A 12377-nucleotide genomic window follows, 5' to 3' on the forward strand; every position below is an offset into this window, starting at 1 on the left:
TCACTGTACTCATTCCTATACTTGAGTAAACGTGACAATAAAATCTAATTCGAATTCTACACTCTATCTGAATTAGATTCCAGATTCACCAGCAATGTGGATGACTCTTATCTGCCCTCTGGGTAATTAGGGATGGGCAATAAAATGCTGGTCTTGCCGACGATATCCACATCGCATGAATGAATTTTAAAAAACTGAGCTAACTTGAGAAAAGGTAATAAGATCACTCATGCATTCTAAAAGAGCCATGTAATGTCCTTTTATAGAACATTTAAAATTCTTCATATTTTCCTTTTTGAGGTTTCTTTAAGATTACCAAAGGAAACAATGAGGTGCAATGCTTACAAGAACAATCAGAGGCATTAAAACCTTTCATGGGAAGAGATTGACAGCATGTTTCAAAGGGAAACATTGCCATTGGGAAACATTAATATATTCCAATGGCAATGCTTGGCTTTAGTTTTACTATTTTGCACTTAACTGTGGATGACATAAACCCACCAACTTACTTAGCAACTTATAATAAATACTAAATAAATATAATGCAATATGAAGAAAGTATCATGTAGAGCATACAAAAATGGTTCCACTTTTCTTTCTTTTACTGATCAAGGATTCAACTTGTTCTTAATTTATGTCAGTGCCTCCATAACTAACAAGCAAGCAGCACTTATTACTTCCAAACAGCCAATTCTTCTCATCTATGAAAATAGTTTCTCTGAACATCTCTCAAGCTGGTTGAGTTTTGAAATTGCAGTATGAATTGATAAAACAAACTACTGTTTTCCATGTGTCCATTAATTTTTTAATGAATAACCTTATTACAAACCAAACTCCTTCTCCCATACATCCAATAGAAAAATGAGCAGCATTTATACTGAGTTAAAGATGCAACCTTATTTGTCACTTGATCCAAAGTTACTCAATACTGTCAACTGCTTTAATTTCACAAAATCCAGTTAAAAGCACCTTAACCATCTATCCCAACCACGTTTCATTAATGTCTCAAACGTGATAGCTACTTCATAAGCTACACCTGAATGAGAATTTAGTACCAATATATTCAATTTTTTTCTACCCTCTCCTGATAATGTAGCAATCACACTGTATGGATCAGAAAGCAGAAAACTCACCATTAACAAAGGATAGTCACTGGGACAATTAATGGTCGACTCTAAAAAGCATTGCAGCAAAACCTAATGCACTGAGCACATTTGCAACATGTGCTTAACAAGAGTCTTTATGTCAGTGTGCCTGCTCCATATATTCCCATTCCTGTTCAAATTTCATAATTTCAGCTACTAAATCAGAAACACAGAACTTCATGTAAGCATTGTTAAATTTGTATTTATTATAGCTGAAAATTGAGAGAAAAACAAATGCTTCATCAATTAAAAACACATGATTTAAAATTAAGTCCAACTTTTACCTTCTTATTCAGACAAACATACTGGACAACGTCTAAAGTCATTGTACCTACCATGATACCACCATTTTGTTTTCTTTGGATTTTTATTACATGTCCTTACATAAAATGAATTATCAGGAGGCCGCCTCTGTAATAAAATAGACAAATTGATAATATTAACACTAATATCTGAAACTGCATTCCATCAGCCACAACCAACTACTGCAAGGATGTTATAACAGCAATGTTATAACAGCAATTTTCTACAATTGTTTTGCATAAGAAAGTGATAGGTGAATATTATTCAATCAGAGCTCCACACTGCTTTTAGCTAGGCAATCAGTTTGACTGTACGATATGGGTGGGATGGAACTATTTTGCGAAAGCATATCAAATGAAGTTTGCTGCTGTTCACATAGAATAAGTGAAATAATAACAATTACCAAAGCAAGGATAATTTTTTTTGGAAAAAGAGATAACTAATTTTGTTAATAGGGGAGTTTTCATTGGTTGAAACTTTATTGCTGGAACAGCACAGCAGGTCAGGCAGCATCCAGGGAACAGGAGATTCGACGTTTCGGGCACAGGCCCTTCTTCAGGAATGAGTAGAGAGTGTTCAGCAGGAGAAGATAAAAGGTAGGGAGGAGGGACTTGGAGGAGGGGAGTTGGAAATGTGATAGGTGGAAAGAGGTCAAGGTGAGGGTGATAGGTCGGAGTAGGATGGAGGCGGAGAGGTCAAGAAGAAGACTGCAGGTCAGGAAGGCGGTGCCGGGCTGGAAGGATCCGGCTGAGACAAGGTGGGGGGAGGGGGGATGAAGAAACTGGTGAAGTCCAAGTTCATCCCCTGCGGTTGGAGGGTTCCCAGTCGGAAGATAAGACGCTCCTCCTCCGACCGTCGGGTTGTTGTGGTTTGGCGGTGGATGAGTCCAATGACCTGCATATCCTCGGTGGAGTGGGAGGGGGAGTTGAAATGCTGTGCCACAGGTTGGTTGGGTTGGTTCGTCCGGGTGGCCCAGAGGTGCTCTCTGAATCGCTCCGCAAGTAGGCGGAGAAGGGCCTGTGCCCTTCCTGAAGAAGGGCCTGTGCCCGAAACGTCGAATCTCCTGTTCCCTGGATGCTGCCTGACCTGCTGTGCTGTTCCAGCAATAAAGTTTCAACTTTGATCTCCAGCATCTGCAGACCTCACTTTCTCCTCGAGTTTTCATTGGTTAATTATTTGATCTTTGAGAAGACTTTCAACAAACAAGGTTTTTAAAAAGAAAGACATATGCAATAGGACACATCCTACTGAAACAGGTGAGATATTATTCAGGAGGTTGGAAACAGAATAGTGATAATAGATGGGATATAATTAATACTATCCACCAGGGGTGGTGTATAGGGGCCTCAGCTTTTCACTATAGCTACAAATTTCTTAGATTAAAGAATATCAAGCTGTCAAAGTTTTTTGAAAACACAAAACTTGGTGGTGCAGCAAATATACAAAAGGGATTACAAAATTACAATGAGACATTGATGAATTAAATTAACAGACAAAACTGGCACATGGACTGGTGAGATTGATCTGTCCCCAAAAGTTGAAAATAACTTTAATGAATCAGCAACCTATTTAGCATGATATTCCCTCCACAAGAAGTTCAAGTTGCTAGTTCAAACAGCTTGTGGAAAATCATTCACTGCCTTTTTTATTTGATTTAAAATTCCAAATTCCAGCAAAACCTTTCAAGTCTGTGAAAAATTAAAGGATAACTGGCCTGGTGAAAAATTGATTTGTTACAAGCCTGTTTTGTACTTCATTGATCAATTCCCCATGCAGTGAGAAAGTGGAAGTACAAAGTATTCTGCTTTAAATCCAAGATGATCAGAATACTTTCTAAATATTTAGAAGCTGGGAACCATAGAAGACAGAGATTCAGCAGCCAAGTTCAGAAATCATTACTAGCTAGTAGACTAGGATAATGGAATGATAAATTTTGTCTCCAGAGGAACAGTGAAGGAAATAATGCTACAGCTAAATAAAGTTAGTAAGGGTTAGATCCTATTTAAAAGGCTATTCACCGCTAGACAACGCAATTCAAAAAGGATATAATGAACTTGGAGGAATATTCAGCAGAGAAAATACTGGGCCAAAAGGGCTAAACTGTGTTGAGAGTTTGCACAGTCTGAATATAAAGGATTGACAGTTGTTCAAATTCAAGTGTTTAAGATGACTAGAGGCATTTCAGGTTTTTTTTAAAATCCAGGACAGAAGTCTCCAGAGTTTGACTTTATGACAATACACACGAGATCGTTTCATCACTAACCTTCTCTTATTTTGCAAGTGGGGATCTACACTGATGATTGCATCTGCAAAGAGGCCTCATTGAACCAGTTGGGGAGGCTATTGGACATTTCAGCTCTGTGGGTGGACAGTTTTGCGCAACAACAGACTTTTGATTAGTTCAAGCAGGGCTAGTGGTTTGTTTTCTATGCAGGAGTAAACAACATAGTCACCTTTTGATTGTAGCCACTAGCCCAAAACCAGCTGTGTGTTTGGATACTACAGCAAAAATAGTAGCCATTGAATGAGAAAACATCTCTTCCTCCTTCTGAGACTGCAGAAATAAGAAGATGCCAAGCAGCTAGCTTCTCTCTTGGATTTCCTTCTTGAAAAGAAAAGGGGGAAGCCTTTTCAGAGATAATGATAGGTTGAATCCACACCTAGTTGATGAAAGGTTGAGAATTGGTAACTCCACAACTTTGGGTCATGCTCACACAGTCGAAAGGAACCAGAGAATACAGAAGGACTTCAATGATGCCAGTAATCTGCACTGGTGCCATAACTGTGCTTCAGCAACATTGGTTTTTGAGGCTTTTTTCTCTAACCGTATTAATTAGGTGTGGTCTTGGTTCTTTGTCTGGCTGTTTGTGTGTGGAATTTTCTTTTTAAAAAGGGGTATTGTTTAAATTATAAAGATTGATGCGCTAGTAATGAGTGGGATTTTCAGCTATCCGCTAAAAGTAAATCTGTTTGCAATAAATAGCGGTTTTCTTAAATGCTGAAAACTGACATTGGTTTTCTTTTAACCTGGGTTCAATCAAAAAAATTTGAACGACTCTGGGAATTGAGAAGCTTGATTACCAGTGCACTACCCCAGCACGCTGTGACAATAACCACCTCTATTAAAAGAATGTAACTATCTGTCTTTAATGTTAGTGAAATAACATCATAACAGCTTGAGATTAATCTTAAACTGATCTGGATGAGCCACCTAAATACTGTAACTACAACAGCATATCAAAGGTTGGGAATGCTGCTCATCTCCTAACTCACTAAGGCATACAAAGTACATATAACGAGCATGATGGGCTACTACCTGCAAATTCCCTTCCAAGGTGCACACGATCCTTACTCGGAACTATACTGCCATTCCTTCAACGCACTGCGTCAAAAACCTAGAGTTACTTTCATAACAAAATTGTGTATAAATGTATGTCACATTGTCTGCAGGCTAAGGCCTGTTCACCACTGCCTTCAGGACAATTAAGCATGGGCAATAAATGTTGAAGAGTGGGGTGCTGGAAAAGCACTGCTGATCAGGCAGTATCAGAGAAGCAGGAGAATTGATGTTTTGGGAATAAGGAATGAAGGGCTGGTGTCCAAAACATCAAATCTCCTGCTCCTCAGATGCTGCATGACTGGCTATGTTTTTCCAACACCTTACTCTTCAACTCGAATCTCCAACATCTGCAGTCTCCCAGTTGAATATAGCCTTACTGCAAAGCCTCTTCCAAGGATGCCTACCTTGAAGTTCTCCTTCTCCCTCTACAAAAATCTGAGTCGCGCTCTCACTGCACCCCCAGGTCATTTCCTCTGCCTTGAAGCTCTTCAGCCATGCCCTGAAGCAGACTCCCCACCACAGCTACATCTCCTTCCTCAGCGCCTGTCTATTGAGCCAACTGATAGGATTCCTGATAAAGGGCTTCTGCCCAAAACTTTGATTCTCCTGCTCCTTGGATGCTGCCTGACTGGCTGTATTTTTTTCCAGCACCACACTCTTCGTCTCTGATCTCCAGCATCTGCAGTCCTCACTTTCTCCATGGGCAATAAATGCCTGCCTTGACAGTGACATTTGCATCGCATGAACAAATATAAGTGATATACTTCCTTTCTTTACAGAGGTCTCCAGATTTTGATTTCATGACAATAGATCTAAGGTATTACTCTTTTCTGGGCAAAAGAGGCAAAACTGTCCATAATCCTGGTAACTGAAAGGTGCAGTTTTTTTTTTAAATAACATCAATACTAATTCTAATTAAACCAGAACCCCTCTACTGATCTTTAGAAAATTGAGCATTCTTATTTTAGACCTTTTACTGCCCATACCCTCACAGATGCCTTTATTACTTCCAGCTTTCACAATTTCAAATTTGCAGATTCCATTCTTTCACTGTCTATAAAATGTGATTTGTCCAAAGTCAGGATTTTCTACACAAAAACCAACTTGCCCATCACTCCATCCTAAGTAGTGCATATTAAGGGAAGATAAATATGTTATCATTTTACCAGACCATAGGGCTGCTTTTCCACTAGAGAAAATCAGACAGCTGGTGGTGGTTTAATCTGAGAGTCACAATGGGAATTGAAACAATGCTATTGGCATCAGTAGGCCTCAAAACAGAAATCCAGCCAACTGAGCTGGACATTAACTCTCCATGTCCCAAAACTATCTGTCTTAAATTCCTCCTTTACTTGCTTTATTCTCATATTCCCAGCATCTCCAGATATACCATACTCCTTTGCATCTTGTACATTTCTCCCACTCTAGTGACAATGCCTTCAGTATCCTTACATCTGTGGCTCACTCCCTAAATTTCTCTACCATTTTCATTAACATACCTTTGACGAAGACTTATGTCTGCTTAATCTTTATGCCAGAGAGGCACTGAAATGTTCTCTATGTTAAAAATGCTACTTCAATAAGAGTTGTTTATTTTGCTGATTCTGGTCCCTTGCTGCACAACTGCCTGATGAAAGAGCAGCGCTCCGAAAGCTAGTGCTTCCAATTAAACCTGTTGGACTATAACCTGGTGTTGAGAGATTTTTAACTTGGGAAAATACAGTCTTGAAAGACACCATGTTCAGCTTCTGATCAGTGTAGGATTAGTTAATTTCAGCAGGTTAATAGAACAAGTGCAACAATCAGCTTTAAGAGCCAGTTGGAGAAAAGTTTTAGGTAGTTCATAATTTCTGCTCACTTTCTAGCACTGCCTCACAATATGCCAGTTGAGGCTGAATGAGTGTATCAAGTTCTGGACACTCCACCTTAGGAAGAATGAGATGAAGGTAGCGAGGGTGCAGAAAAAGTTCACAAGAATGGTTACAGGGATGAGCATCTGGATCTGCTCTTCTTGGAAAAGGCTGAGAGGGGTTTTGATAGAGATATTCAAAATTATGGGGAATCTGGAAACAGTATTTCAGAAGAAACTGCTCCCTTTAATGGGAATATCAAGAATAAAAGGGCATTAATACAGGGCTATTGCTATAACGAGAAGGCAGGCAGAGAATTGCACAAGGTGATTTGCTTTTTCAGACAAAAGCAAATGCAACAGGCTAAATTACTATAACCTATAAATAAGTTGTCAACTTCAAAACTGGTGCCTGACTGTTGTCCCTTTTATTTCTGGACTCTTAATTATGACAAACATCAATTGTGAAACAGTTGACCAAATGATGTTTAAAGTTCATGTGCATCATATCATCACCATTACCTTCATCAATGCCACAGCAAAAACAAACTCCAATACACACCTTAAATATGATGAATTCTGTGTTACTTTCCTTACTCAATCAACATTTGCCAAATGACATTTAACTTTGTAACCTGCAGCAAGGTTAAATGGACTGGCCTGTATTTGCTAGCCTTATTTTCGCACCCTTTTCTGTGCAATTCTCCAGCTTCGTTCAGATGCAACACATTCAGCTTGCTCAGATCCATTTTTCTCTAGAATTCTTCCGGATGCCAGGAGTTCTCAAGTTTTCCCAGCTGTTCGTTCTCTCTCCCTCTTCACTTCATCCACTCTCCAGACACATACTCATCCTTCCATTTCTATACTCACTTCAGCATGATCGAATAAGTAACTCTAAGATGACTATCTTTTTGGTTCAGTTCATTAGTTTCTTACCTAGCTCCTTAAAGTCTTCTGACCATGCCAATAGTACTGACTTGGACTGTTATCACTGGCTATTCACCCTTCTTCTCAAGGTGCCCTGCAGTCACTTAGTTACCACCTTGGGCCTGGCAGCAGGAAAGTAACATACCATACTGTATTCACAACTGATTTTCCAATCTTACTGTAACTACTTCTCTCCCTTCTCCCATACAGCTGAGCCAGTTATGGTACCATCGGCCTTGTACTGGCTGCATTCCATAAATAAGCTATCACTTGTATTCAGAACTGAAAACTAGTTGGAGAGCAAGATGCACCTACAGGGATCTCCTGCACAACCGGCCTGGTTCTCAATGTCTTGCAGCTACTAGCTCCCTCTTCACCTGCAAACCCTGAGCTGCAGAGCGACCACATCAATAAACATGCTATCCACACACTCAACCCCACAGCTGCTGCTCAACCTCAAAACTCCAGTGCTCCAGTTGTCGCTACAACTGACATTTCCTGCATTCATCATTATCCAGAAGAGAAGCTTCTCAAGTTCCACTGTGGATGAGGATGCACACTTCATGGGTCCTAGTTGCTCATGCATGGCACTATTTATTAACTAAGTAAAACTAAAAGATTTACCAGTTACTCACCAATCAGCTGCTTTTCTACTAAACTAATTTTATTTCATTATTTAGAAACTAACGGAAATATTTTTTAACATAACTCTTAATTACCTAAAGTCTTAGATTAATTAGTTGGAACATTCAGGGCATTTTAGTGTCACTATCCTTTGTTATTTAATTATAACTTTACCATTGGATCTGATTAATTGAGTATTGATTGTAATTAAATTATGAACGGTATAATCGGCTTCACCACCATTGTATCTGTAAAGCTAAAAATCAATAAATTTAGGCTTACTTCATGCTTGATTAATCTAGATAAGTTCGCTTCAGTTCTCGCAAAGCTTGGTCTCTCATAGTTGTCTCTCAACTCCTGCTCTTTTAAAAATCCAAGCTCTCAGTTTCCACACTTCACAAAATTCCAGTTAAAATATTTGACATTTAAAGTTGCTAGCTTCACTTAGTCCCCCAGGGTAGGAAGGGGAAAAAAGAAACAGTCACCACCCAATCACTAACTAGCTTTCCTCTGATGTCACACTTCAATGTTTTTCATCCTTTCAAACTTGCACATGCATTATCTCCCAATGACTTCCTCTCACCCCAGCAGACTCTTCTCAGGTTCATTCTCATAGATACAATAGAAACTACAATAGTGACCCTCAAACTGGAAGTGCAGAAACAAGCTTATCTCATCTAATTTCTTCATTGTTCAAGCAGAATTTGTTATTCCTGAGATCTTTTCACAGGCACAAAGACTCTCAAATTCCTCATCAAAACAGAAACTCTTCAACATAGTAAGCCACTTTTTCATGGAGACAGCATTGCAACTAACAAATCCTTATTCATCTGACATTGTCATTCTCTAAAAGAGGTTAAGAGAGGCAATGATCAGAATTCAACAAAGCAACAAGGGAAAGGTAAAATAACTGTCAAAGAAATGTATTGCTTAAAATTGCAAACAAGATTGAAGACACACTTACATGAACATTACTGTTACTAACGGCTATGTCCTTAAAGTTGATATTTTCATTTTATGGAAATACCTGAGGAAAACTGAACATTTCAACTTTGAAGTTAATTTCATATATTTGTAAGGGTGAACTATGTGTTTTTGACCTAGGGGTATCCAATATTTGACAAGGCAAGATTTTTGCTTTAGCTTGGTATTCTGCAAGATGTACGGGCAAGATTATAGAACAGGATATGTAACAAAATGTACTGTCCTCACTAACGTTCCCCAATCTTTTGAATATATTTAGTCCCTGCTGAGTGCAGCTGTTTTTTGTCTTGCTCAGGTTGCCATTACTGTTGTGCAATCTCTTCAATATTGTGTGTTGGCAATGAGTAGCACATGAAGCCTGATCCTCGCTCCCCACTATCCATTTCCAAGACAGAATCCTGGCTACTTTATTTACCCCAAATCTAATAGCACTGACACCACATGTAACATATCAATGAACAACCCTGGTATACTCTGGAGAGTAAATCAGTGATTATCTGTAGCGTTTTAGCACTCACACCATTCAACTGCTGAGCTACTTCAGGAGTTAATCTGATATTTTTAAACACTGCAAAATTTGAAGTTTCACACTGTTAAATATTCATCACAATTGTGGACTGCAAGCATTTTGATGGTGGGTAATGGCTTCAATCATTTTACCAAATTCTAAAACTTACATTCACTATATACAAGATTGGATTCAAATTGTTTTGTAACTGGAGAACTCTCAACAAATAATCAATGAAATCCAGAACTTTTCTTGTATCTTCTAAATCTGATTGTATCAATCGATGGCATACGATAGGAATAATAAAAAGGCAGCACTGAATTTAGCCTATCTATGGAACATTAAGGGGAGAATTTGGTGCTAGTTGTGGACATTCACCCATCCCAAGCATTTCCAAAACACATTCTGATCTACTTAATGCTTCCAGTTACAAAACAAGAACATTAACATATTTAGAAGAGTAAATACATAATAGACTCCTTGACAAGAGAAAGTGAATCTTTTAATTATAGAAAATAATAGGCTAAACACCAAATCTTCCACCAAAATTTCCCTCTGAATGCTAAGGAAAATATTTTGTACTATTTGAGATTCTACAAAGAAAATGTTTTTCAGATTAAGATATCATAATACCTTAAATAATGCTCACACAGAACTCCACATGAAATTGACTCAACAGATATTTCTGGGCCCTGATTTGTAAAAAAAACTCAATGGACATTAGAACAGAGCGTCTGCTGACAGTAAAGTTGCTTGAAGCCCTACTTGGTCATTAAAAGCAAGACACTGCTATAATGTTTAGACTAAATGAATTGATAACATTCTCCTCAAAATAAAAACAATTGATGTTATTGTTGCCAAACTAATAAAGGCAGTGATAGGATCAGGCCAAGAGTAGCTTACCAATCTTATTGTCAACTTAAATTATTTAACTAGAGCCTGCTGGTGCTCTGAAACCATATCAAATCATCTCTCCACTTTATAGTTTGCGCTTCCAACCTGCTTACAGCCCTCACACAACCCTTGTAATTGATGCCAATAAAACAATAACTCATTTCTCATCAAACCTAAGTTTAAGTAAAGAAACTTTTGGGATTCAAATATAAATTAGCTAAGTAATCTGATCAGACAAAAGTGAGGACTGCAGATGCTGGAGATCAGAGTCAAGATTAGAGTGGTGCTGGAAAAGCTCAGCAGGTCAGGCAGCATCCGAGGAGCAGGAAAATCGATGTTTTGGGCAGGAGCCCATCATCAGGAATGAGGCTGGGAGCCTTCAGGGTGGAGAGATAAATGGGAGGGTGATGGGACTGGAGAGGAGGTAGCTAGGAGTGCAATAGGAGGATGGAGGTGGAGATAAAGGTGATAGGTCAGAGAGGAGGGTAGAGCGGATAGCTGGGAAGGGAGATTGGCAGATAGGACAGGTCATGAGAATGGTGCTGAGGTGGAAGGTTGGAACTGGGGTAAGGTGGGGGAAGGGAAAAAGAGGAAACTGGTAAAGTCCAGTTGAGTTATCAGTAAACTGATAACTCAACCATCAGGAAGCAGATCGCATAACCTATGAGTGAATCGTTTGAAATTCTTAGGAAAATTTTAAATGACTTATTATGTACTTTGGTCACAGCAATGAATTCCCAAATCCCAGGTTTTAATCTGCCATTCTAAATCAATTACTAGCAACTATACTTAGTGTGTCAATGCATTTTCCTGACCTCCTTCACAAGGAGGACAATCTAAAAAATATTATCCATGAGAACCAAGTCAATATGCAGCATATTTTCAAACTGAATTTTTAAGTAAACATCATATATGCAAACAAAAATACTTCAAATTATAGAGAATGTCTCATTTTTCTTTCTCTATTCTAATTAAATAAAAAATCCAGACTCTTAAGACGCAAAAACAGCTTGCTTGATAAATTATAGCTTTGACTCTAACCTTGGATTACCTTTTCTTTGCAACTGGAAAGCATACTGATGATGCTAAGACAGACTGATTGCACAGAGAGAGCTGGAGACCAGTCTTCTGTCAAAATGGAGAGGCAAATATGTCCATTGCTGTAAACATGAGGATGAACTGGAATATTATCACCAGTGAAAATAACCTAAAAAAAAAGGGGAAAAATTTCAGTATTGCACAATATTAAGTAATATTTTTGACTAAACTTTATTGCCTGAATGTGTCTATTTTCGCTATTACAAAATTGTCACAGTTTCAGTTTTATTACTCTGTCTATAAACATTTTATAAATTTTTTGATGCAGATTGTACTGCAATTCAGCCCTTTGGGTTGATTAAAACATTGCAATAACTTTGAAGAAGCAAACCATTGGCCATCAGAGTACAAAGCTGAAAATGTGTTGCTGGAAAAACGCAGGTCGTCAGGCAGCATCCAAGGAGCAGGAGAATCGACGTTTCGGGCATGAGCCCTTCTTCAGGAATCAGGACTCCGATATTCACCAGAGTACAAAGTCAGTATTAACAAAATTTACAGTTGTCACTGTTATTACAGCTCTTGATAGATTGCTGGAAAACAAATTTTTGTTTAATTTTTGAACTGGAGACAGAAAAAAAGTGTACACATGGCAAAGCTACAAAGCATACTGACTGTGTTTCATGCTTTGCTGTTATTTCACTTCACAGATTGTGTGATTGGATTGTCATAACAGGGATAATGATCTCAATCTTATGCTGACTTGTC

The 12377-nt window shown here is 38.5% G+C and overlaps 1 protein-coding gene across 4 annotated transcripts in view; it reads right to left on the reverse strand.

The window, feature by feature from the left end:
• Positions 1 to 12377, reverse strand: part of ube2wb (ubiquitin conjugating enzyme E2 Wb) — a 59920-nt gene that overhangs the window by 6339 nt on the left and 41204 nt on the right. For 2 of the 4 annotated variants that reach the window (XM_043689164.2, XM_043689163.2), the window contains exons 4-6: positions 11626 to 11781; positions 3902 to 4108; positions 1481 to 1556 (exon numbers count right to left, since the gene is read on the reverse strand). In XM_043689164.2, the coding sequence (XP_043545099.1) occupies positions 1481 to 1556; positions 3902 to 4108; positions 11626 to 11781 (439 nt within the window). Of the gene's footprint in view, positions 1 to 1480; positions 1557 to 3901; positions 4109 to 11615; positions 11782 to 12377 lie in introns of all 4 variants that reach the window. The other 2 variants (XM_087985972.1, XM_043689166.2) reach the window with 2 other exon arrangements.

Source organism: Chiloscyllium plagiosum, unplaced genomic scaffold (genome assembly GCF_037043375.1).
Source record: "Chiloscyllium plagiosum isolate Xiang-an unplaced genomic scaffold, Cpla_swu_hap1 HiC_scaffold_4, whole genome shotgun sequence".
Lineage (NCBI taxonomy): Eukaryota > Metazoa > Chordata > Chondrichthyes > Orectolobiformes > Hemiscylliidae > Chiloscyllium > Chiloscyllium plagiosum.